The following is a 27,515-nucleotide window of genomic DNA, read 5'->3' on the forward strand; positions in this document are numbered from 1 at the left end:
TCTTATGCTTATTTACTTTTGAAAGAATTTTTTGAACCAAACATTTGACAACTTGGGAATTTTGGCACTCCTTGTTCCTCCACCTTTGAGTTCGAATAGCAAATGTTGTTAGCTGCCACCTTTGAGTTTGATTATAGCTATATCTTATGCTTATCTACTTTTGAGAGAATTTCTTGATCCAAACATCTGATAGCTTGGGAATTTATGGCACTCCTTGTTCCTCCATCTTTGAGTTTGAATAGTAAATGTTGTCAGCTGCCACTTTTGTCAATGAAGGTGTATTCAATTTGTCTGATTAATCTTTCTTAGTCATGTTGGTATGATTGGGAATTCCAAGCACTGGACCAGGCTTTACATGCCTCATAATACCACAGACTCCGGATCTGCAGAGATAACATCTTCTAATCTATTTCCTTTGATGGTCATTGCTCATAGGATCCCTTTGCACAAGCTTACAAGTGATAGGTTGTGAATCTTTAACAGCCTCGTAATCATAGCTATGTGAACAGAGAAAACCATAAATTAAAGGGTACTCCATAATAACTATACTGGAATCCCAAAAAATAATTTGAGTGACAAAACATATCAAATCCTTAAATGAAGAGGCTTGGATTTGAGATCTGGTGATGTCATATCAAGATTAAATTCTTCAAATATCTGATGATTTGTTATCTCTAAATGGATGATAAACTTGGGTAGACTTTTCATCATAAAAAAAAAATTATTGGATAATTGTTGTTTTAATAAAACCTCTATGTCCAACTGAAGAAAAGGTGGCTTGGCCCCTGAAAATAGAAAAATGCGAGTTAGATCTAGCTTTAAAATGGAAACATTTGGTAAAAATTTCAAAATGTAACCCAAAAAAACAAAAAACTAGTAGGATAATGTTGTAATTTTACTAGTTTCAATTGAATATATGGCCATCACATCCTAACACTTTGTGCACCATTAGCATCCATTTGTACAGTAACTCTACTGCTTGCCATGCCTGTCTTAATCCAAACTGCAGTCCATTTGTCCAAATTTAGAGCTCATGACTATAAAAGTGAGGCAGGTGTTACAATACAACACCTTAGTTTTCCAGGAGCTTCGAGCCAAACCTTTGTTCTTTGTTTTTAACATACATATATATATATATATATATATATATATATATATATATATATATATATATATATATATATAAGCGACATATTACAAATTGATGATGAAACAATTATAACTTAGTAGATACAGTATGTGAAATTTTTTCACTTCTAAAGATCTTTTGCAAACCTAGCCGCACTGTGCTCCTTCAAAAATTATCATATTTAACTTTATATATATTGAAAACACTATTATAGTTGCAATAATTTGTAATATAATATTTAGGTCCCTAATTTGTTAGGTTTTGTTAAATTCTTTGTGGGTATACTTGTCATTATACTAATGAGGGATAAAATGAAATTTTAAATCTAATTTTTTTTTTATTTCCAAAATCCCCACCGCTAACATTTTTTAAAGTTTTAATTTCATTTCAAATATATAATTATATATCATTAACATCTTTATCTAAATTTTTACTAGTATAATAATAATTATTATTTGTTATAATTTCTTACCTAAAATAGAGAAGAGAGAAAAAAATGATGAAAATGAGAAGAATGGAAAACAAGTAAGTTTTGTTTTGAGTAATTACAAAAATATTTTTATTTTTATTAACTTAAAATTATATTATAATTTTAAAAATAAAATAATAACGATAAAAGTAATTTTCTTTTGGGTAAGTAATAAGGGTAAGAAGATCATATTACGTTATAGCAGTGTGTTGGTTTTTTTTTTTTCCATGAAGGGTAATCTAGTGAGCAGTATTATGTCATTTTGGCTTCAATGGGAATTAATAGCTGTATTAAATATCAAATAATAAACAAATAATCACTTAATTAACATTGAAAAACAATCATATATCTTACGGGGTAGTATTCTAGACCACGAAATGGAGAATCTGAAAGCATCTGTATTCATTTCCTTCATTATCTTTACGTCTTCCTGCAATAACAGTTTTTTAAAACATCATCAGTTAAGTCTCATTTAGTAAAATTATTACTCATTTTTATCTTTCTCCAAACCTTGTAAAGGTGGTAAAAATCATCTGCGACATCTCCATTGCTCCTGTCCGTTATTCTTTCTACAATATACACCACAAATAAACATATATATCATATGCGTGACATTATTTGCTTACATATAATTAATGAAGAACATATTACTAATCGTCTTAGATTATCAATGGGAGAAAAACCTGGGTACTTGTGAGTGAAGGTATCCCATATACTAGGGCCCTCCCATCTATATTTACAGCACCTTCACACTGAAAATCGTATAAAACTTATAAACAAATTAATTTAACCATCACACAAAAAAAAAATCTGTAAGTATCTTAGTACGTTTTTTTTTTAACCTGGTAAGCAGCGGATGCAGTTACGAAGATGAAATCTTTTGGAAAAGAACTCCGGTTGAAGGGAGTATAGATATGTTCAGCTGCTCTGAAGTTATCTGTCTGAGCTAGCAAGGTGATAAGGAGCAGGAGGAATTGCAGAGGAGAGGTTTGCCTAGCCATATTTGATTATGATTTCAACTGTGAATAAGCAAAACCCCAGCCCCCCTAATTATAATGAATCGTTGGAAATTTTGAGGTATTTTCAAATTATTTTATTCAATTTACCATAATTTTATTTACTCTTTTCTAAGTACATATTTTAATTTCTAAAACAATTAATAAGTGTCAAATTCATGGGTTTTGGCCATATCGGTAAAATTTGAAAGTAAATGACTAAATAAACATGGTTGAAATGGTTATTAAATCGATTTTAAGTATTTAATTTAAGAATACTGTTATGTGCATAATTTTTATATATAAACAATAACGTGTCATTATATGATTAGACAGTTAAGATTAAAGATAAAATAATACCAAATCAAATTGTGATACATGGTTGTTTGTACACAAAAATTGGGCACATAGTATTATTGTTAATTTAAAGTTAGTTTTTTAATATAAAAAGTTATTAAATATCATAAATATTTAATATAAAAAGTTATTAAATATCATAAATAACTTTTATAATTATTTTGTTCGGGAAAAGTTCAAATTTAGTTAAAATTACACCTATTAAAATTATTCGCTAAAATCCTAATTTTATTGAATTTGAAATTAATTAAGATTTATATTTCTAATTAAACTGATTGTCGCATTATCCTAAGTTTTTCTAGTCTAATAAAGGAAAATATGATAGGGTTTGAGCTTGAAAGAAAGATATCTCACTATCATTTATTGATTAACAAAAATTCAATATATATAAGGGAGATCACAACCTTAACTATGTTTATTATATATCGCATAACCCATCACGTGTCACATATAAAAGAGAAAAATAATAATAATAATATAAGTTATCATATGAATCATATGTATCTTTTTGTTTTTTCTAAAGTATGGACAATTAAAGCTATGTTTCGAAGTATTGACAAAATGTTATATCAAGTGACAGGTTGTAAATCTTTAAAAACCTAGAAATCATAGCTATGTGAATGGAGAAAAACAAAAATTAAAGGGTAATTCAGAATAATTATATTGGAGTATCAAAAGACAATTGGAGTAATAAAACATGTGAAATCCTTAAATAAAGGGATTCTGGTTTGAGATTTGTGGATGTTATATCAAGATTAAAATTTTAAAATACTTGATGATTTGTTAACTCTAAATGGATGATAAATTCGGATAGATTCTTCATCATTTAAAAAAATACTATATTTGATAATTGTTGTCTTAATGAAACCTTTATGTCCAACTCAAGGAAAGGTGACTTGGGCCCTTGAAAACAGGCAAATGCAAGTTAGATCTAGCTTTAAAATGGAAACATTTGGTAAAGATTTCAAAATGTAACCAGAAAAAAACAAAGAACTAGTAGGATAATGTTGCAGTTTTACTAGTTTCAATTGAATATAGGGATATTCAAATTTTTAGTCTTATTTTAACCTATGTATACATATATACTATTCATCTCAAATTCTAAACAAATAAACCGTAATAATAATTTATTTATTTAAAATACATGTTTAATGCTACTCATGCAGAGAGATTTTTTCTCTTTTTCTCTGCATCTTTGAAAAACATTTTGTGTCAATGGAAAATAATTAAAACATTGAAAAACTTTGAAAAATAATTGAAGTATATGTGATTGATGCGACCCATGACATTTTTAAAAATTAAATCCAAAGGAAGAGGGTTGGCATCGACGCCAACCCTTGATATTCCCACTATGGAGACTTTTCAGGCTACTTCCAGTTAAACCCCGTGTGCTAAATGATCTTCTAAATTAACTTTTTATTATATTTGACTTTAAGCTCATGTTGAAAGTGATATTAATGACTATCTCACTATTTTAATTTTTAATTATTATCATATTATATATTATACCATTATCTCACTGTTTCAATTATTTTCCATTGATATAATATCTTTCAAAGTTGCAGAGAAAAAGTGATGGAATCTCTCTGCATGAGTCACTTTAAGAGGGGTATTTTAGGAAAATAAATTACTGTTGTAATATATTTGTTTAGAGTTTAAGATGAATGGTATATATATATATACACGAATTAAAATAAGACTAAAAATTTGAATATCCCTGGAATATATGGCCATTACATCCAAGCACTTTGTGCACCATTATCACCCATTAGCACAGGAAATCTACTCCTTGCCATGCCTGCCTTAATTCAAACTGCAGTCCATTTGTCCAAATTTATAGTTCATGACCATAAAAGTAAGGCAGGTGTTACAATACAACACCTTAGTTTTCCAGGAGCTTTAAGCCAAACCTTTATTCTTTGTTTTTAACAAACATTATGATGTTATTGTGTTACATAGATATATATATATATATATATAATAAGAGGGGCATGTGTAATTTTTTCGCCTCTAAGATCTTTAGAAAACCTAATGTGCTCCTTCAAAAATTATTATATTTTACTTTATATATTTTGAAAATACTATTATAATTATAATAATTTATAATATAATATTTATACTTCTAATTTGTTGGATTTTGTTAAATTCTTTGTGGGTATACTTGTTTTTTTTTTATACTACTTATGGATATATTGAAATTTTAAGTCCCAACTTTTTTCAATTTCCAAAATCCCCACCACTAACATTTTAAAAAATTATCCTTTACTTCCAAACATATAATTATATGTCATTGACATCTTTATCTATATTTTTACTAGTATAATTATTATTATCATTTATTATTATTATTTTTACTTAAAACCAGAAAGAGAGAAAGAAAAGGTGAAAGTGAAAGAAATGGAAAATAAGTAGTTCTTATGAATTTTGAATAATTAAAAAAATATTTTTATTTTTATTAATTTAAGATCATATTATGATTTCAAAAAAATGAAATAGTAACAATAAAAAGGTAATTTTTCTGGTAAGTAATAAGAAGGTCATTTTACATTATAGCACTGTATTAGTTTTTTTTTTTTTCACTAATAGGTTTGATTTTAGGTAATAATACTATTTATATTATTTAGGGGTGAAAAAGAATTTTAAGCCAAACTAGGTGGCAACATAAAACTTACTCTTAACGTAATTAATTTTCGAGTCAAAACCAGCTGTCGAAAACTATAAATGTTCCTTTAGGTGGCCTCATGAGTCATGGCAGCCCCAAGATGAAACTTTTCTTGGAAACCCTTAGTAAGGGAAACTTTATTAATAAGAAATATGAAGGCAACGGCCATACATCAGACTTATTAATGAGAAATATGAAAATACAAATACATTGAGAACAATACAACACGAGTAGATAAACTGTGCTTTAACTGAAATTATAACAGAATGATTTTATTATTATGTCTGATGTTCAGCATGGGTAGCTCCATCTATTTCTGCAGGAAATTCCTGAACCAAATGGCCGACTGCTTAGGATATCTTTTGTTGCCATTTTTATAGTCGACGAAGTTGATGCCGAACCTCACAGTAGAACCAGAGGACCATTCAAAGTTGTCTAACAGTGACCATGCAAAGTATCCTTTCACATTTGCGCCCTCCCTGCCATTATAGATATTGATTGAGAGTCACTAATTGATTAACAGATGAAGAATTACATATGTTTTGACATGAACAGACAGAAATCAAACTCACTTAATGGCTCTTTCAAGGAACAAAAGATGGCGGTGGTAGTAATCTATCCTCATGGGATCCTTCAAGGCCTGCTCTAGCGGTAAGCTTGCATCATTGAATTCATCAATCCCTGGAAAAAAAAGTCAAAAGAATGAAGAAATCATATGGCATGCATGGACTTCAATTACAAATTACATGTACAAAATATTATTTATATATTGGATTGGTACAATGAAGTTCTAGTAGGATTTTTTTTTTCTTTACCATTTTCAGTTATGTAAACAAGAGGATTGTTGTATTTTTCTTTCACGTATAATAGCAGATCTCGTAAACCCCTAGGATAGACATAAAGCCAACTTGAAGCCGCCTGTTCAAACATAAAAAAATTTATTGGGTTATTTCTGATTCATATATTTCTTCAATAACAGTGTTCTTTTAAACAAAAAAAATTAATTCATATTTAGATGAACCTGTGGACCGATTAGGATGCCATTGCGACTGGCTGGAAAAGAGAGAGAAAGAAGATTAAGTCATGAACACATGTTTTAAACTTTTGATCAGTAGTAAATATAATCGGCTTTTTATTTATTTCAGCTGTACTTACTGGTCAAATTAGCAAGAGAATCTGTTGAGTAGCTAATGTTGACTGTATTGGCAACAGGTATGTTAGCCGCATAATCTGCAGTGTAATAATTTATACCGATAAAATCAAAAGATCCTTTCACCATATCTGATTGCTCCTTGGTGAACTTGGGGAGTCTTTGTCTCACAATATTTCTCATACTGAATGGATAATCGCCATAGATAATTGGGTCCATATACCTGTATATATTTTAACATTTAATTAGTTGAAAAATCTGCATATATATATAAAATTCATAATTGGATCCTTTGGATAAAGATTTTCTCACCATCCAAACATGAAGTCAAGGGCTCTATATGCTGCCTCAATATCAGGTTTCTTTTTGGAGTAAGGTACTATCCAGGATGTCACCAGTGTAATACCAATCTTGCCCTTTTGAATAACTTGGTATTTTTGCTTGTATAGTTTGACGGCTGCGGCATGAGAAAGTAGCAGATGGTGGCCAACAATGTAAGGTTCGGTGGCGGAGTTTCCCGCCTGACATGCTGCATTTACCCATTTGGAACACCGGCCTGGTGCATATATGCCCGTGTCATAACCATTACTACTGAAAGTCAATGGCTCATTTAGAGTGATCCAATACTTCACGCGATCACCAAATTCTTTGAAGCAGAGTTCTGCAAAGTCTCGAAAATCATCCCTGTAATATCATAAATACGATCATGTACAATATGGGCTCTATTTATATGATAGCTCGCTACAACCCTAGAAATATATTCACTCAGTAAGTGAAATGAAGTTGCTCGCTTACACGATGCGATGGCTTAAAAAGCCACCATACTCATCTTCTAAGGCCTGAGGAAGGTCCCAATGAAAGATAGTCACAAAGGGTTGCAAACCTGGAAATGTACCCACAAATTCAATATATTTTTTTTCTAATCTGGACATATATTACACGTGATAATGTATATTTTCAATCATGGGTAAGCCATTCAACAAATCAATTTTCATTAACTATTTATATTAGGCAGGTTATATTTATCACCATTTGACAGCAGCTCGTCGATGAGGTTGTTGTAAAAATTTATTCCTTCCTTGTTCACTCCCCCGCTTATTTTTCCACCTAGTTGTTCGAAAAAAAAAAAAGAAAAATCAGTGACAATTAATGGAAGAAAAGAAATATATTTAAATGTGCAAGAGGCACATTATTCAATTTTAAATTAAAAAAAAAAAGAGTTGTCTTTTATTAGTGATAATTTTATTTTGACCGTTATCCAAGAGTCTTAATCTTCGTCAATTAATTTGGTTAATTTAATAGATTGATGATGTTAGTATAATATAATTATAATTTTAAAATATATTTGTTAAATTTATATTAGACATAATGGGATTGTTCTGACTTTGTCCATCAAATTGTAATTTAATATGAATTATCTTGCTCAATTTAGGATGAATTTCAATCTCATATGGCTTTCAAAACACAGCCGCCACCTCTAGAGATGGAATTCGAAGCTTAAATATAAATTTAGAAAATAATTAAGTCATTTTCTCAACAAATAATAATTAAGTCAAATTAAAAATTAAATTAAATTAAAATCCCCAGCATCATGATATATGGACAAGGGTGTTATAAATTTAATAAACAAATATAAAAAGATAAATGATTAAAGAAGAATTGGGAAGAAAGTAGAGGAAGAAGCCAAAGCATAAATATAACTTCCGGATCAGAGAAGAGAAATTGTATATGAAGTGAAGGAGGGGGGCTTCTATAAATAGCCGCCCCTCCAAACAAGTATATGAGAATTTTTAAAACAAATCCTCTAGGCTATTAATGCATTCACATTGTAAAATGGCTAAAGTCAAAACATGTGATGGAAAAATCTACCAGGGGATATTTTTTATGATATGGACAAAAGCATCTTTTCCATTGTATTTAATATAATGACAGAGAAATTTCTTCTATTTGTCCTATCTAGTGAGCGGTATTATGTCATTTTGGCTTCAATGGGATTAATAGTTGTATTAAATAGCAATTAATAAACAGATAATCACTTAATTAACATTGCAGAACAATCATATATCTTACGGGGTAGTATTCTTGACCACGAAATGGAAAATCTGAAAGCGTCTGTATTCATTTCCTTCATTATCTTTACGTCTTCCTGCAGTAACAGTTTTTGAAAACATCATTCATTAGTCTCATTTAGTAAAATTATTACTCATTTTTATCTTTCTCCAAACCTTGTAAAGGTGGTAAAAATCATCTGCGACATCTCCATTGCTCCTGTCCGTTATTCTTTCTACAATATACACCACAAATAAACATACATATCATATGCATGACAGTGTTTACTTACATATAATTAATGAAGAAAAATATTGCTTATCGTAATAGATTATCAATGGGAGAAAAACCTGGGTACTTGTGAGTGAAGGTATCCCATATACTAGGGCCCCTCCCATCTATATTTACAGCACCTTCATACTGAAAATCGTATAAAATTTATAAACAAATTAATTAAACCATCACACATAAAAATAAAAGAATATGTATCTTAGTATTTTAGTACGCTATCTTTTGAACCTGGTAAGCAGCGGACGCAGTTCCAAAGATGAAATCTTTTGGAAAAGAACTCCGGTTGAAGGGAGTATAGATATGTTCAGCTGCTATGAGGTTACCTGTCTGAGCTAGAAAGGTGAAAAGGAGCAGGAGGAATTGCAGAGGAGAGGTTTGCATAGCCATATTTGATTATGATTTCAACTGTGAAAAAGCAAAACCCCTGCCCCCCTATTTATAAAGAATTGTTGGAAATTTTAAGGTATTTTCAAATTATTTTACTCAATTAACGAATATTTTATTTACTCCTTTTTATTACTATTATAATTTCTAAAACAACTAGTAAGTGTTAAATTCATAGATTTTGATCATATCAATAAAATTTGAAAATGAATGACTAAACAAAATGGTTGAAATGGTTATTAAATCTATTATAAGTATTTAATTTAAGAATACTGTTATGTGCATAATTTTTATACATAAACAATAATGTGTCATTATATGATTAGACAGTTAAAAATTAAAAATAAAATAATACTCAATCAAATTGTGATACATCGTTGCTTGTATACAAAAATTGGGCACATAGTATTATTGTTAATTTAAAGTTAGTTTTTTAATATAAAAAGTTATTAAATATCATAAATAACTTTTATAATTATTTTGTTTGGGAAAAGTTCAAATTTAGTTAAAATTACACCTATTAAAATTATTCGCTAAAATCCTAATTTTATTGAATTTAAAATTAATTAAGATTTATATTTCTAATTAAACGGATTGTCGCATTATCCTAAGTTTTTCTAGTCTAATAAAGGAAAATATGATAGGGTTTAAGCTTGAAAGAAAGATATCACACTATCATTTATTGATTAACAAAAATTCAATATATATAAGGGAGATCACAACCTTAACTATGTTTATTATATATCGCATAACCCATCACGTGTCACATATAAAAGAGAAAAATAATAATAATAATATAAGTTACCATGTGAATCATATGTATCTTTTTGTTTTTTTTAAAGTATGGACAATTAAAGCTATGTTTCGAAGTATTGACAAAATGTTATATCAAGTGACAGGTTGTGAATCTTTAACAACCTAGAAATCATAGCTATGTGAATGGAGAAAAACAAAAATTAAAGGGTAATTCATAATAATTATATTGAAGTATCAAAAGACAATTTGAGTAATAAAACATGTGAAATCCTTAAATAAAGGGATTTTGGTTTGAGATTTGTGGATGTTATATCAAGATTAAAATTTTAAAATACTTGATGATTTGTTAACTCTAAACGGATGATAAATTCGGATAGATTCTTCATCATTTAAAAAAAATATTATATTGGATAATTGTTGTCTTAATGAAACCTTTATGTCCAACTCAAGGAAATGTGACTTGGGCCCTGAAGATAGGCAAATGCAAGTTAGATTTAGCTTTAAAATGGAAACATTTGGTAAAGATTTCAAAATGTAACCAGAAAAAAACAAAGAACTAGTAGGATAATGTTGCAGTTTTACTAGTTTCAACTAAATATAGGGATATTCAAATTTTTAGTCTTATTTTAATCTATGTATACATATATACTATTCATTTGAAATTTTAAAAAAATAAATCATAACAATAATCTATTTCTTCAAAATGCTCGTTTAATGCTACCTATACAGAGAGATTTTTTCTCTTTTTCTCTACATCTTTGAAAAACATTTTGTGTCAATGGAAAATAATTAAAACATTGAAAAACTTTGAAAAATAATTGAAGTATATGTGATTGATGCAACCCATGACATTTTTTAAAAATTAAATCCAAAGGAAGAGGGTTGGCATCGACGCCAATCCTTGATATTCCCACTATGGAGACTTTTCAGGCTACTTCCAGTTAAACCCCATGTGCTAAATGATCTTTTAAATTAACTTTTTATTATATTTGACTTTAAGCTTATGTTGAAAGTGATATTAATGACTATCTCACTATTTTAATTTTTAATTATTATCATATTATATATTATACCATTATCTCACTGTTTCAATTATTTTCCATTGATATAATATCTTTTAAAGTTGCAGAGAAAAAGAGAAAATGTGATGGAATCTCTCTGCATGAGTCGTTTTAAGAGGGGTATTTTAGGAAAATAAATTACTGTTGTGATATATTTGTTTAGAGTTTAAGATGAATATATGTATACACGAATTAAAATAAGACTAAAAATTTGAATATCCCTGGAATATATGGCCATTACATCCTAGCACTTTGTGCACCATTATCACCCATTAGCACAGGAAATCTACTCCTTGCCATGCCTGCCTTAATTCAAACTGCAGTCCATTTGTCCAAATTTATAGTTCATGACTATAAAAGTAAGGCAGGTGTTACAATACAACACCTTAGTTTTCCAGGAGCTTTAAGCCAAACCTTTATTCTTTGTTTTTAACAAACATTATGATGTTATTGTGTTACATAGATATATATATATAATAAGAGGGGCATGTGTAATTTTTTCACCTCTAAGATCTTTAGAAAACCTAATGTGCTCCTTCAAAAATTATTATATTTTACTCTATAAATTTTGAAAATACTATTATAATTATAATAATTTATAATATAATATTTATACTTCTAATTTGTTGGATTTTGTTAAATTCTTTGTGGGTATACTTGTTTTTTTTTTTATACTACTTATGGATATATTGAAATTTTAAGTCCCAACTTTTTTCAATTTCCAAAATCCCCACCACTAACATTTTAAAAAATTATCCTTTACTTCCAAACATATAATTATATGTCATTGACATCTTTATCTATATTTTTACTAGTATAATTATTATTATCATTTATTATTATTATTTTTACTTAAAACCAGAAAGAGAGAAAGAAAAGGTGAAAGTGAAAGAAATGGAAAATAAGTAGTTCTTATGAATTTTGAATAATTAAAAAAATATTTTTATTTTTATTAATTTAAGATCATATTATTATTTGGAAAAAAATGAAATAGTAACAATAAAAAAGTAATTTTTCTGGTAAGTAATAAGAAGGTCATTTTACATTATAGCACTGTATTAGTTTTTTTTTTTTTTTTCACTAATAGGTTTGATTTCAGGTAATAATAGTATTTATATTATCTAGGGGTGAAAAAGAATTTTAAACCAAACCTAGGTGGCAAAATGAAACTTACTCTTTACGTAATTCATTTTCGAGTCAAAACCAGCAGTCGAAAACTATAAATGTCCCTTTAGGTGGCCTCATGAGTCATGGCAGCCCCAAGATGAAAATTTTCTTGGAAACCCTTAGTAAGGGAAACTTTATTAATAAGAAATATGAAGGCAACGGCCATACATCAGACTTATTAATGAGAAATATGAAAATACAAATACATTGAGAACAATACAACACGAGTAGATAAACCGTGCTTTAACTGAAATTATAACAGAATGATTTTATTATTATGTCTGATGTTCAGCATGGGTAGCTCCATCTATTTCTGCAGGAAATTCCTGAACCAAATGGCCGACTGCTTAGGATATCTTTTGTTGCCATTTTTATAGTCGACGAAGTTGATGCCGAACCTCACAGTATAACCAGAAGACCATTCAAAGTTGTCTAACAGTGACCATGCAAAGTATCCTTTCACATTTGCACCCTCCCTGCCATTATAAATATTAATTGAGAGTCACTAATTGATTAACAGATGAAGAACTACATATGTTTTGACATGAACAAACAGAAATCAAACTCACTTAATGGCTCTTTCAAGGAACAAAAGATGGCGGTGGTAGTAATCTATCCTCATGGGATCCTTCAAGGCCTGCTCTAGCGGTAAGCTTGCATTATTGAATTCATCAATCCCTGGAAAAAAAGTCAAAAGAATGAAGAAAATTAAATGGCATGCATGGACTTCAATTACAAATTACATGTACAAAATATTATTTATATATTGGATTGGTACAATGAAGTTCTAGTAGGATTTTTTTTTTCTTTACCATTTTCAGTTATGTAAACAAGAGGATTGTTGTATTTTTCTTTCACGTATAATAGCAGATCTCGTAAACCCCTAGGATAGACATGAAGCCAACTTGAAGCCGCCTGTTCAAACATAAAAAAATTTATTGGGTTATTTCTTGTTCATATATTTCTTCAATAACAGCATTCTTTTCAAAATAATAATAATAATGTTACTGGAACATTGCTTAGACTGGTTGGTAGTTCCGTTCAATAAGGCTTCAGTTACTCTGTTAGTGAAGAGTATATTGGAAGATCACATATAATGTTTATCAGGTTTACTATTGGCATTTATTTAGGAAGTAGTTGCTTAAAATAAGGGATGTTGTTAAATTTTTGTTCTATATAATGGTCTTCTGCATCCATGTAAAAATCATTAAAAAATAATACAACTTTGTTCAGTTTTTATCATTGTCTGCAAATTTGTCTTTACTTCCACTTACATGGTATCAGAGCTTGGTTGCTGAAGAGAGAGGAGACAATAATTTTTTTTAAGGTGTTCTTACAGTGCAAAACTGTAGTTTCACAATGTCGACATCTAGTGCAATTGTTCCTGAAGTTCTTACAGAAAAGAACTATGCTAACTAGAAAGTGTGGATGAAGAGCTATTTGAGAGGACAAGGGTTATGGGACATTGTTGATGGATCTGAAGCTACGCCCACAGGAAATCAGGCAGGATTGAATGCATGGAAAAAGAACAACGACAAGGCGTTGCATGCAATTCAAATATCTTGTGGGTCTGACATGCTCTCCTATGTGAGAGAGCTAGATTATGCGAAAGAAGCCTGGGACAGTTTGGCCACTGTACAAGAGCAAGCAAGCGGAGCTAGGAAGGCGTTCTTGGAGGCTGAATTGTGAGCCTGCAAACAAGGCAATGATTCTATTGCTGTATTTTCTCGCAAGGTTAAAGATCTATGTGATTAGTTAGAGGGAATAGGTATTAAGATGGAAAATGACGCTCGAGTTGCCATCATATCAGAAAACTTAAGAACTGAATTTGATGCAATGAGAGTCTTAGTTTAGAAATAGAAACCACCAATGAACGAGGCAATTAGTCTTTTCCTACAAGAAGAAGCTTTACTTGAAAGACGCAAGTTGGAGAGCAAAACCACAAGTTATGAAACTTCTAATGAAGCTTTATTTAGCAATGCTAGTGGAAGATTTCGAGGAAAAAGATTTGTTCAAAAATCAACTAGGCCACAACAGAATCGTCGACAATTTCGAACAAATTCCAGTGATAAGTCATCACTAACCAATAATGATCAAGGAAATTTCAGCTCAAGAATGTGTCAACCTCGATCGTCAAGCAATCGTTCAAGAAACTTCAACTGCTACAATAACGGCAACAAAGGTCATTTTGCAAGGGACTATTGGTATAAGAAAGGGAACTATAGTGCAATAGAAGATAATACAGATCAATTAACGGAGAACTCTGATGACAACAAGAATGAAGAAGCTCTATGTGTTATGGAAAAATTAGATCTTTCAAAAGATCAATGGTATATTGATTCGGCATGCTCAAATCACATGACTCCAAGAGCTGATCTCTTTGTTACCAAAGAACCATGGACAAATACTCCTAGAGTCATAACAGGTGACAACACAACTCTTGCAATCGAAGCACGAGGCCATGTCAAACTGCCAAAGCCAAATGGAGATATGAGAAGGTTATTTAATGTCCTTCATGTTCCTAAACTCTACAAGAATCTCATGTCAGTAGGGCAACTCATAGACCAGGGCTATAATGTACATTTCAGTAGCACAGGGTGTGAAATTTTGGAACAAGAAACTGGCAATTTGATAGCTCGAGGAAAAAAGGTGGGAAGGCTATTTGCTCTAACAATGGAAGAGTCATCCACATCAAAGAAGAATTTTGCTCTTGCTCATCTTTGGCATAAGAGGTTGGGACATTGCAATCTTCAACGTGTCATAGATATGTCAAAGAAGCAGTCAATTACTGGAATTCCCTTAATTCAACACTGCAAGAAATATACTTGTGAAACATGTGCATTCACCAAGGCAGCAAGGCAGCCCTTTCCTGTCTCTAAGGTTTCAGCACACTATCCTCTTCAAGTTATTCACAGTGATGTCTGGGGACCAAGCCCAGTTGAGTCCCACAGTCGAAAGAAGTACTTTGTTTCATTCATTGACGAATATTCACGCTATACATGGCTATACTTTCTTCATCATAAATCCGAGGTATTTGAACACTTCAAAAATTTTAAGGTTCTTGTTGAGAATCAACTTAATAGGAAGATAAAGCACCTTCAGACAGATAATGGTGGAGAATTCGCATCACATGAGTTTTGTGATTTTCTCAAAGAGCATGGCATAAAAAGACAACTAACATGTGTTAGAACTCCTCAGCAAAATGGCATAGCTGAAAGGAAAAATCGTCATATAGTTGAATCTGCTAGAGCAATGCTTAATGAGAAACAATTACCAAAGATATATTGGGTTGAAGCTATGAATACTGCAGTGTATTTGATCAATCGAATGCCGCTGCGAGCTGAAATGAAAGTTCCTTATCAGCTTTTATTTCAAAGGACACCAGACCTCACACATCTACGTATATTTGGTTGTATTTCTTATGTGAAAAACACTGATGAAGGAAGAGACAAACTTGACAAGAAAGCAGTAAAATGCATTTTTGTTGGCTACTCGTTGGAAAGAAAAACATATCGATGCTTTGATCCTATCAACAAATGTATATACGAAAGTAGGGATGTCAAGTTTGATGAGGAGTCACAATGGTACTAGCCATCTCAAGAAAATCAAGAAATTGCATTGCCTTTCATGCCGCATCATAAGGAAGAAGAATCTGAACTAGACTCACAACATCTTGCAGTTAATTCAGACCAAGAAAATTCTCCACAAAATCCCAGCTCTTCCACTCTAATCGATGACTCTACTGAAGTACGTCGCTACCCAACACGTGAAAGATATCCTTCAAAAAGGCTGGCTGGTTATTATGTCACAAACTTGCACTATATGTATATGGTGCAAGTAATAAACTCATATGAGCCAAAAAATTATGCAGAGGCATCAACCGATCCAAGATGGCAACATGCTATGGAAGAAGAAATGAAAGCATTAACTAAGAATGCTACGTGGGATCTTGTTCCACTGCCTGAGGGAAAGAAAACTATCAGTTGCAAATGGATTTACAAGATTAAACGTAAATCCAATGGCGAAATTGAACGCTATAAAGCTCGATTGGTGGCGAGAGGATTTTCTCAAACCTATGGTGATGACTATGATGAGACATTTAGCCCTGTGGCTAAGATCACAAGCATTCGAGTTATCATATCAATTGCAGCTACGAAAGGATGGAAATTGTATCAAATGGACGTAAAAAATGCATTCTTGAATGGTGAAATTGACAAAGAAATTTATATGCAGCAAGTGGAAGGATTTGAGGACCAAGAAAAACAAGATTATGTTTGCAAACTAAAAAAGGCGTTGTACGGGCTCAAACAAGCTCCGAGAGCTTGGTTCACTAAGGTTAAAGAATTTTTTTGTTCTCACAGGTTTATTGCTTCACATGTTGATCCTTGTCTGTTTATAAGAAATTGTCCACAGTCATTAACAATATGCGTAATATATGTTGATGACCTCATTATTTGGGGGAGTAATTATGAAGATGTTAGAAGGGTAAAAAATGATCTGTTTCAACGGTTCGAAATGAAAGACTTGGGAGAACTTCAATTCTTCATTGGAATTGAAATGGTACGAGATGATAATGGCATTTTGATCATGCAGAAGAAATTTGCACTGGATTTACTAATGAAGTTTGGAATGTTGGACTCCAATCCAATATCAACACCACTAGAAGTGAATCACAAGTTGTCAAAGGATGAAGGTGCACTCATAGATGAACCGCATGTGTATCGAGAGATTGTTGGTAGTCTCATCTATTTAACAATCTCCCGTCTAGATTTGGCTTATGCAGTAGGAGTCGTGACTCAATTCATGCACAATCCAAGGAAAACACATATGGAGGTTGTTAAACGTATCTTAAGGTATGTAAAGGCAACAATCAACGAGGGAGTTTTCTATAAATGCGGAGTTCTTATCAAACTTTCAGGTTATTGTGATGCAGATTGGGCCGGAGATCTGTCCACACACTGCTCAACTTCTGGTTTTTGTTTCAACTTAGGTACAGGAGTTGTATCTTGGGCAAGTAAGAAACAACCTACAGTAGCGTTATCTTCCACCGAAGCCGAATACAGAGCGGCAAATGCTAGCTGTTTGTGATAGTGTATGGTTGACTCAACTACTTAAAGATATTGGTGAAAAAGTTGACTACTGTGTTCAAATCAAGAGTGACAATATCAGCTCCATAATGTTGGCAGCCAATCCAACATTTCATGCTCGTACAAAGCATATAGAGGTTCATTATCATTTCATACGGGAAAAAGTCCTTAACAAAGAAATAGAGATGGTTTATGTATCAACAGATGATGAAATTGCTGATATCTTCACTAAATCATTAAGTGTAGAGAAACTTATCAAATTCAAAGCTAGGTTAGGAATGAAGGATGTTGGCACCAACTAAGCAATGAGGGGGGATGTTATTGGAACATTGCTTAGACTGGTTGGTAGTTCCGTTCAATAAGGCTTCAGTTACTCTGTTAGTTGAAGAGTATATTGGAAGATCACATATAATGTTTATCAGTTTTACTAGTGGCATTTATTTAGGAAGTAGTTGCTTAAAATAAAGGATGTTGTTAAATTTCTGTTCTATATAATGGTCTTCTACATCCATGTAAAAATCATTCAGAAATAACACAACTTTGTTCAGTTTTTATCATTGTCTGCAAATTTGTCTTTACTTCCACTTACAAATAATAATAATAATTCATATTTAGATGTACCTGTGGACCGATTAGAATGCCATTGCGACTGGCTGGAAAAGAGAGAGACAGAAGATTAAGTTATGAACGCATGTTTTAAACTTTCGATCAGTAGTAAATATAATCAGTTTTTTATTTATTTCAGCTGTACTTACTGGTCAAATTAGCAAGAGAATCTGTTGAGTAGCTAATGTTGACGGTATTGGCAACAGGAATGTTAGCTGCATAATCTGCAGTGTAATAATTTATACCGATAAAATCAAAAGATCCTTTCACCATATCTGATTGCTCCTTGGTGAACTTTGGGAGTCTTTGTCTCACAATATTTCTCATACTGAATGGATAATCGCCATAGATAATTGGGTCCATATACCTGTATATATTTTAAAATTTAATTAGTTGAAAAATCTGCATATATATATAAAATTTATAATTGGATCCTTTGGATAAAGATTTTCTCACCATCCAAACGTGAAGTCAAGGGCTCTATATGCTGCCTCAATATCAGGTCTCCTTTTGGAGGAAGGTACTATCCAGGATGTCACCAGTGTAATACCAATCTTGCCCTTTTGAATAACTTGGTATTTTTGCTTGTATAGTTTGACGGCTGCGGCATGAGAAAGTAGCAGATGGTGGCCGACAATGTAAGGTTCAGTGGCGGAGTTTCCCGCCTGACATGCTGCATTTACCCATTTGGAACACCGGCCTGGTGCATCTGTGCCCGTGTCATAACCAGTACTACTGAAAGTCAATGGCTCATTCAGAGTGATCCAATGCTGCACGCGATCACCAAATTCTTTGAAGCAGAGTTCTGCAAAGTCTCGAAAATCATCCCTGTAATATCATAAATACGATCATGTACAATATGGGCTCTATTTATATGATAGCTCGCTACAACCCTAGAAATATATTCACTCAGTAAGTGAAATGAAGTTGCTCACTTACACGATTTGAGGGCTTAAAAAGCCACCATACTCATCTTCTAAGGCCTGAGGCAGATCCCAATGAAAGATAGTCACAAAGGGTTGCAAACCTGGAAATGTACCCACAAATTCAATATATTTTTTTCCTAATCTGGATATATATTACACGTGATAATGTGTATTTTCAATCATGGGTATGCCATTCAACAAATCAATTTTAATTAACTATTTATGTTAGGCAGTTATATTTATCACCATTTGACAGCAGCTCGTTGATGAGGTTGTTGTAAAAATTTATTCCTTCCTTGTTCACTCCCCCGCTTATTTTTCCACCTAGTTGTTGGAATCAAAAAAAGAAAAATCAGTGACAATTAATGGAAGAAAAGAAATATATTTAAATATTTCTTGACCACGAAATGTATTCTTACGGGGTAGTATTCTAGACCAGGAAATGGAGAATCTGAAAGCGTCTGTATTCATTTCCTTCATTATCTTTACGTCTTCCTGCAGTAACAGTTTTTGAAAACATCATTGATTAGTCTCATTTAGTAAAATTATTACTCATTTTTATCTTTCTCCAAACCTTGTAAAGGTGGTAAAAATCATCTGCGACATCTCCATTGATCCTGTCCTTTATTCTTTCTACAATTCACACCACAAATAAACATATATATCATATGCATGACAGTGTTTACTTACAAATAATTAATGAAGAAAAATATTGCTAACCGTAATAGATTATCAATGGGAGAAAAACCTGGGTACTTGTGAGTGAAGGTATCCCATATACTAGGGCCCCTCCCATCTATACTTACAGCACCTTCATACTGAAAATCGTATAAAATTTATAAACAAATTAATTAAACCATCACACATAAAAATAAAAGAATATGTATCTTAGTATTTTAGTACGCTATCTTTTGAACCTGGTAAGCAGCGGATGCAGTTCCAAAGATGAAATCTTTTGGAAAAGAACTCCGGTTTGTTAAACTAGAAATGTAATTGAGTCTTCTTGAAGCCCATTTCTGCTGATGTTCTGAAGCCCAATTAGAAGTGAGCAGGAGCTGTTGAGGTGTAGCAGTCCAAATATAAAGTTGCAGCCCATATTAGCTTTTAACAATTGCTGTGCGTTTTGGTTTAAATTTATTAAACCAAAAGTGCACTGTATGGGCAGAGAATGAAGCTTCTTCTGGACACTTCGTTTCTTCTTTCTTCTATTTCTTCTCAATTCAAAGTGTCTTACTTTTGATAAAGATCAAACGGTGTTCCAAAGTTTAGGTCCAGTTAGTTAAAGCAGTTATGTTTCAACGGTGCTGATTTAGATAGCCAGCCTGGCAGCCTGGCAGTAGATTTGTTGTATAAATTCTGTGTAAATACCTAAATCGAATTAATAAAAAAAGTGTGGAGGAATATTCAGTAATTGCTCTGTTTTTTTCTTCTTGTTTGGCTACTTTGATTTCTACTAATTCTTGGAATCTTTCATGGTATCAGAGCTATTGACTAGCGTCGATATGGCTCATGATTCTGGTATTCTTGGCTCAGACAATTCTTGGACGCCGGAACAGAGATCGATTAGGGTAGATTTTGGAAAAGTATCTTCAATAAATCTAAACTCCTTTCCTGTTTCAAGTCTGCAAGCTATTAGCCCAAAGTTGTCTGAGAGTAATTACCGCTACTGGAGAGCACAAGCCTTATATACAGTAGGTGCCCACGGTCTTCGTGAACATCTCACAGGTTTAGTTTCCTGCCCTTCTTCATTCTTCAATGTAAAATCTGAGAATGCTTTGCATGAGGAAAAGCAACCTAATCCTGAGTATTTTGTTTGGAAAAGATTTGATGAGTTGTTAATGAGCTGGCTTCTAGCATCTATATCAGAAGAAATGTTCAATAATGTGGCAAATTGTTTGACTGCTAATGATGTTTGGAATTCTTTAGAATATTATTTTGTCTCTGAGTCGAAAATCAGGATTGTAAACCTGAAAAATGCCTTACAAAATTTTAAGAAAGGGAATCTGAGTGTTCAGGAGTACATAAGGAGGCTGAAAGAAATGTATGATACCCTAGTTACCTGTGGTCAACAAATTACTGAAGAAGAGTTGATTAACTATGTGATAGATGGCCTTGGTCCCGAATTTGAGCCAATAATCGCCATTATTATGACAAATATGTGCTCTTCTGATGGAAAATTAAGTCTTACTGATGTGAAACTTAGTCTACAGAAGTATGAGCAGAGACTTACTAAGATCTCAGCCCATGGTTTTGACTATGGTGGTAGCACTGTGAATTTGGTCAGTAAAGGAGTAGCTAGTGAACATGCAAATGTATTTTACTCTAATGTTCACTCAGGACAAAATAGTAGCATTGAGAGAATGAGTCAAAAGACTTTTAGACCTGAAGCTAGGGAGATAAATAGCTTTTCTCAAGGTAGAGGCAGAGGCAAATATACCAATAAACCCAAGGTTATTTGCCAACTCTGTGGTAAAGCAGGACACATGGCCTTGCAGTGTTACCATAGGTTTGATATCACCTATCTTGGCCAACGTCAAAACCAAGAGTCAAACAGTCATGGTTCAGTTAGTGCAGCTTGTGTAGCTACTCAAACCTTAACCTCAAATCCCTATGCCCATCATACACTACCTTATGTGCCTGCTCATGCTACTTGTACATCTCCAGCTTCTTTCCATCCTCAGTATAATTCATCTCACACAAGTGTGTCGAATCAGCAACACTCAAGTACTCAACCATCTTTAGCTCCTTTCCAGACTACAGCTCAGTTGGTACAGACAAATCCTGCAAACACTGGTATAACTAATGATTCTAAATCCTATCTGAGCATTGGGAATACACCACAACCTCAGTTTGCTTGCCCTAATACCATTGAAGACTTGAGTTGGTATATGGACTCAGAGGCTTCAGATCATGTTGTTTCTAAGGTTGATCAACTGGCTATCAAAGAGGACTATGTGGGGGGACAACAACTCCAAGTGGGCAGTGGAGAGTGCCTGAAAATATCCCATACAGGTTCTACTTCTTTACCAACTTCCTTATCAAATAAATATCTTTACCTTAGAAACATTCTATGTGTCCCAAAAATTACAAAAAATCTCCTTAGTATCTCTAAATTCACTAGGGATAACAATGTTATTGTTGAGTTCATGAGCAATTGTTGTTTTGTCAAGGACAAGGACTCCAAGGTTGTGTTGCTCCAAGGAACACTTAGGAATGGACTGTACCAGCTTCAATTGCCCTCAGACAGGTCTTCAACCTGCTGTTCTACAAGTTTCAGCCCTCAGTGTCAAATTCTAGGCAACAAAACCACCAAAAATATAGAGGATTACGACTGTAAGAATAGTAGTTTTACAGTAAATAAAGTTGATGTTGAAATTTGGCATAAAAGGCTTGGTCACCCTTGTGAGAAGACTATGAAAAATGTTTTCAATTCTTTAAATTTGCATGCTGATTTTCAGAGCTTTAATTTTTGCAAGGATTGTCATTTTGGTAAACATCATCAAGGACATTTCTCTATTTCTCATTCTAGAGCCACTAAGCCATTAGAGTTAGTGCATAGTGATGTGTGGGGTCCAGCTCCTGTGTTGTCTAGGGAAGGTTTTAGATATTATATCCACTTCCTTGATGATCACACAAGATACACTTGGATATTTCCTCTTAAATCAAAAGCTGAAGTTGTAAATGTGTTTAAATTTTTTCATAAATTTGTAGAAAACCAGTTTGATTACAAACTAAAAACCATGCAAATAGACTGGGGTGGTGAGTATAGAGCATTAGTTCCATATTTCCAAGAAACAGGTATAGATTATAGGGTGTCATGTCCTCATACTCATCAACAACATGGGAGAGCAGAGAGAAAACATAGACACATAGTGGAATTGGGTTTAGTTTTACTGTCTCAAGCCAGTATGCCTCTGAATTTTTGGTGGGAAGCCTTTCAAACTTCAGTTTTTCTGATCAATAGGATGCCTTCTACTGTCCTAGCAAATAATACTCCATATGAATTGTTTTTCCTTCACAAACCAGATTATTCACTTCTTAGAACTTTTGGGTGTGCTTGCTACCCTTATTTGAGACCCTATAGCCATCATAAATTTAACTTTCACACCCAAAAATGTGTCTTCTTGGGATATAGCCTAAAACATAAAGGCTATAAATGTCTTAGTAATGTTGGAAGAGTCTATATCTCTGCTTCTGTTAAGTTTGATGAAATTGATTATCCCTTCAAAAATGATCCTGTGTTTATTAGTCAATCTCACCCTATTTCCAAACAATTTCATCAATCACCTCTTGAAGTATTTGTGCCTTCAAAAGCTAACTTTATCCCTCTTGAACAGTCTCCTAGACTAAGTGTTCCAACAGATCTCACATCTGCAGAGTCAAGTTCTGAAAATACAACTATTGCATCTCAGAATATTAATAACATATCACAGCCTAAACCAACCATCTCATACAATACACCAAACATTGTTACTGCTCCTGATTTTTCAGTTCAAAACAAAAGCTTAAATACCCATTCACTTGATAACTTATCTCCACAAACTCTACAGACCTCAGACACTTTCAGTTTTGTTCCATTAGAGGTTGCACTCCCACATGGTCCAAATGTAGCAAGTGAGATACCTTCAAACCAATCAGTTCACCCTATGCTAACCAGAGGTAAGACAGGGCATCTTCCTCCACCAAGGAACTTTTCTTACATGTCTACATCTGTTATAAAGGAACCAGCTAGTGTCACTGAGGCCTTGAATAATCCAGCTTGGTACAAAGCAATGGAGATAGAGTATGATGCACTGATTAAAAATAAAACTTGGGAACTGGTACCTCATATGGCTGAACAACATTTAGTAGGACATAAGTGGGTGTATAAGGTGAAATTAAATGCTGATGGATCTGTGCAGAAATTAAAGGCCAGGCTAGTGGCAAAAGGGTTCCAACAGACTCCAGGAGTAGATTATTTCGATACTTTCAGCCTTGTTGTGAAAATGGTGACCATTAGAGTGATATTGACCCTAGCAGTCTCCCATAATTGGCCTGTGCATCAGATTGATATTAATAATGCCTTTTTGAATGGTGAGTTACAGGAGGAAGTTTACATGAGCCAACCTCAAGGTTTTGTTGATCCAGAGAGGCCACACTATATATGCAGGTTGAAAAAGGCTCTCTATGGCCTTAAACAGGCTCCTAGAGCCTGGTATGATAAGCTGAAGCATGCATTGCTACAGAGAGGTTTTGTTAATACTGTTTCAGATTCAAGTCTTTTCATTTTAGGAGATAGTAAAATCAGAGTGTTTTTTCTGATATATGTGGATGACATATTGCTAACTGGTCCTGATATTGATTATATACACAGGTTAATTGATGATCTCAATAATCAGTTTTCATTAAAAGACTTGGGTGCTCTAAGTTTTTTCTTAGGGATTGAAGTTCACAGAAACAGTAATGGTATGCATCTTTGTCAAGCCAAATATGCAGAAGAACTATTGGTGAAGACAAACATGCAGGATTCAAAAGCAGCCAATAGCCCAATGTCTGCTGGGGTGAAATTGTTTGTTGGAGACAGTGAACTATATGGAGATCCAACCCAATACAGAAGTACAATAGGGGCTCTACAGTATCTCACTCTAACAAGACCTGACTTGGCTTATGTAGTCAATAAGTTGAGTCAGTTTTTGAAAGAACCTACTGTGCTTCAATGGGAGGCATGCAAGAGGGTACTCAGATATATCCAGAGAACCAAATTCCTTGGTTTACTGATTAAACCTGCAGCATTACTTACTATAGAGGCATTTGCTGATGCTGATTGGGCAGGAGGACCAGAGGATAGAAGATCCACCAGTGGGTATAGTGTATTTTTTGGTGGGAATCTAGTGCAATGGGCATCCAGAAAACAAAAGGTTGTTGCATTATCTTCTACTAAGGCAGAGTATAGGGCAGTTAGTCAGGCTTCAACGGAGATAGCATGGATAAAAAGTCTGTTGTGTGAAATCAAGGTTGCTTATTTTGCTGTGCCAATAATTTGGTGTGATAATATGAGCGCAGGTTCACTTGCTTCCAATGTTGTCTTCCATAGTAGGATTAAGCATATAGAGATAGATGTGCACTTTGTGAGGGAACAAGTTGCAGCCAAACATTTGAAAGTGCAATATGTACCTACAGAACATCAAGTTTCTGATATCCTTACAAAACCTTTGCCTATATCTAGATTTGAGTTTCTTAGAGAAAAACTGCATTTACTGGAATGGGTAAATTTTGCTAAAAAATGTGAAGATGGTACAGGAGATAGTCCTCAGACATTGATGTGTGTTATATAAAGTCTGATGAGAAAGTTACTTATGCAAATGAGCAGCTGAAGGTGTTTAGTCGTATAGTGGAGAATGCAACTGAAAGTCTGACTTCTGTTTAAAATGTTTACAAGTCTACTGCTGCTTTCAGCTGCATTGACTTGAGGGAGGATGTTAAACTAGAAATGTAATTGAGTCTTCTTGAAGCCCATTTCTGCTGATGTTCTGAAGCCCAATTAGAAGTGAGCAGGAGCTGTTGAGGTGTAGCAGTCCAAATATAAAGTTGCAGCCCATATTAGCTTTTAACAATTGCTGTGCGTTTTGGTTTAAATTTATTAAACCAAAAGTGCACTATATGGGCAGAGAATGAAGCTTCTTCTGGACACTTCGTTTCTTCTTTCTTCTATTTCTTCTCAATTCAAAGTGTCTTACTTTTGATAAAGATCAAACGGTGTTCCAAAGTTTAGGTCCAGTTAGTTAAAGCAGTTATGTTTCAACGGTGCTGATTTAGATAGCCAGCCTGGCAGCCTGGCAGTAGATTTGTTGTATAAATTCTGTGTAAATACCTAAATCAAATTAATAAAAAAAGTGTGGAGGAATATTCAGTAATTGCTCTGTTTTTTTCTTCTTGTTTGGCTACTTTGATTTCTACTAATTCTTGGAATCTTTCACGGTTGAAGGGAGTATAGATATGTTCAGCTGCTATGAGGTTATCTGTCTGAGCTAGAAAGGTGAGAAGGAGCAGGAGGAATTGCAGAGGAGAGGTTTGCATAGCCATATTTGATTATGATTTCAACTGTGAATAAGCAATACCCCAGCCCCCCTATTTATAGTGAATTGTTGGAAATTCTGAGGCTTTTTCAAAATATTTTATTCAAATTACGATAATTTTGTTTATACTTTTCTATTATATATTTTAGAAATGTCAGATTCATTGGCTTTAACCATACTGGATGATGTGGTTTGTTAAGTCTATCTTAAGTCTTTAAGTTAAAGTTAGTTTTATAATGTGGGAAGGAAAGTTCAATTTCACCTAAGAAGTAAGTTTATTAAAATTATTTGATAGGATCTTATTTTGATAGAATTTGGAGTTAATTGAGATTCATATATCTAGTTAAACTAATTGACTTGTTATCTTAAAGTTTATTTGTCTAATCGAGAGAAATATAATAAGGTATGAGCTTATAAGAAAGAAAATTTCTCATTATCAATGACTGATTGAAAAAAATTCAGTTTATTTCTTTTGACAAATTGTTTAATACATAATGAAGTTACCATGTAGATCATGTGTATCAATCTACCTTAACAAATATTCTAAAAACCAATAGTATTATATAGCATTTTCAGTTTTTTTAAATATACGAGACTGGAGCATCAATGTTTGGATTTGTTTAGAGTGCTTAAATTTATGTGCAAATTTTGGCATCATGCCCTTGTATTGTAGCCTAATTTTAACTAATATATGATCAATATTTTTATATTTAGACTCAAATTATTAAAATAATTTAAGATAATCTAATTTGAATACTTTTTACAATGATTCATTTAAACTTTTAGATTTAACTTTTCTTAACTTAACCTCCACCTAGGTTTTAATCTAAGTGTGTGTTTTCTTTTGACTTAGTCAACAATACTTAAATGTTTTTTTTATCAACGATTGTTATGCCTTCATATTTTTTATACCATAATAGAAATCTAAGTTTTTAACCTTTAACATAATTGAACTCCAATTGTTTTTAAGCCAATCTATCTTGAATATCTATTACATTTTGTTTAATCTTGATCTAAAATTTCGGCAATACCATGAAGCATAGCTTTCATTATTCATGGACAAAGAAGATTTTTTTCTTGTTGAATTCATTTCTGCTTCCTACCATATTGTTGCATTTACTGGTATTTACTTAAGTGTTGCGATTAATTGTATTTCTAATTTTCAAACAATTATCACATTATCTAAAACTTAATAGAAAAATCCTTCTAAGGAGATAAGTTGTATGGCAGAAAGTTTGAACGCACGTGTTTGACTATGGTATATTTTTCGGCCACCTATGACTCGAGCGATGGAAATACATTAGAAAGATGTATGAAAAAAAATGTGCTTCAACTTATATGATTAGGAAGGAAAATTCAAAGATATTCCTA

The 27,515-nt window shown here is 32.7% G+C and overlaps 2 protein-coding genes across 4 annotated transcripts; both read right to left on the reverse strand.

Moving 5' to 3' along the window:
* Nucleotides 1–5,719: 5,719 nt before the first annotated feature.
* Nucleotides 5,720–20,055, reverse strand: LOC123214486 (beta-glucosidase 12-like). Of its 3 annotated transcripts, none has more exons than XM_044634278.1 (12): nucleotides 20,007–20,055; nucleotides 9,162–9,231; nucleotides 8,988–9,046; nucleotides 8,833–8,908; nucleotides 7,792–7,869; nucleotides 7,558–7,645; nucleotides 7,075–7,446; nucleotides 6,768–6,985; nucleotides 6,634–6,665; nucleotides 6,428–6,530; nucleotides 6,185–6,293; nucleotides 5,720–6,091 (listed from the first exon to the last, which is right to left on the reverse strand). In XM_044634278.1, exons 4-12 carry the CDS (start codon nucleotides 8,891–8,893, stop codon nucleotides 5,923–5,925), a joined length of 1,230 nt encoding a protein of 409 aa, XP_044490213.1. In that variant the 5' UTR covers nucleotides 8,894–8,908; nucleotides 8,988–9,046; nucleotides 9,162–9,231; nucleotides 20,007–20,055; the 3' UTR covers nucleotides 5,720–5,922. The 3 variants fall into 3 exon arrangements, with proteins under 3 accessions (XP_044490213.1, XP_044490211.1, XP_044490212.1); XM_044634276.1 differs by lacking the exon at nucleotides 20,007–20,055 and adding an exon at nucleotides 9,331–9,515; XM_044634277.1 differs by lacking the exons at nucleotides 9,162–9,231; nucleotides 20,007–20,055 and adding an exon at nucleotides 9,426–9,512.
* LOC123214487 (beta-glucosidase 12-like) lies at nucleotides 12,575–26,151 on the reverse strand. The gene is made up of 14 exons (XM_044634279.1): nucleotides 26,098–26,151; nucleotides 25,499–25,552; nucleotides 20,007–20,078; nucleotides 19,838–19,907; nucleotides 19,664–19,722; nucleotides 19,509–19,584; nucleotides 19,336–19,413; nucleotides 19,103–19,190; nucleotides 18,620–18,991; nucleotides 18,313–18,530; nucleotides 18,179–18,210; nucleotides 13,283–13,385; nucleotides 13,040–13,148; nucleotides 12,575–12,946 (listed from the first exon to the last, which is right to left on the reverse strand). The coding sequence occupies exons 1-14, from the start codon at nucleotides 26,149–26,151 to the stop codon at nucleotides 12,778–12,780; spliced, it is 1,554 nt and encodes a 517-aa protein (XP_044490214.1). The 3' UTR covers nucleotides 12,575–12,777.
* Nucleotides 26,152–27,515: the final 1,364 nt, after the last annotated feature.

This window comes from Mangifera indica, chromosome 4, assembly GCF_011075055.1.
Source record: "Mangifera indica cultivar Alphonso chromosome 4, CATAS_Mindica_2.1, whole genome shotgun sequence".
NCBI classification, from domain to species: domain Eukaryota; kingdom Viridiplantae; phylum Streptophyta; class Magnoliopsida; order Sapindales; family Anacardiaceae; genus Mangifera; species Mangifera indica.

Excerpts from the sequence above, each read along its gene's own strand:
- LOC123214486 (XM_044634276.1), bottom strand. The coding sequence starts at position 9,489 with ATGGCTATGCAAACCTCTCCTCTGCAATTCCTCCTGCTCCTTTTCACC. Across the intron at positions 8,909-8,987 it reads ATTTTTACCACCTTTACAAG|GAAGACGTAAAGATAATGAA; the intron begins GTTTGGAGAAAG and ends CTGTTACTGCAG. Across the intron at positions 6,531-6,633 it reads GCATCCTAATCGGTCCACAG|GCGGCTTCAAGTTGGCTTTA; the intron begins GTTCATCTAAAT and ends ATGTTTGAACAG.
- LOC123214487 (XM_044634279.1), bottom strand. The coding sequence starts at position 26,151 with ATGGCTATGCAAACCTCTCCTCTGCAATTCCTCCTGCTCCTTCTCACC. Across the intron at positions 19,908-20,006 it reads CTGCATCCGCTGCTTACCAG|TATGAAGGTGCTGTAAGTAT; the intron begins GTTCAAAAGATA and ends TACGATTTTCAG. Across the intron at positions 19,414-19,508 it reads CTGGTCTAGAATACTACCCC|GTGGAAAAATAAGCGGGGGA; the intron begins GTAAGAATACAT and ends TCCAACAACTAG.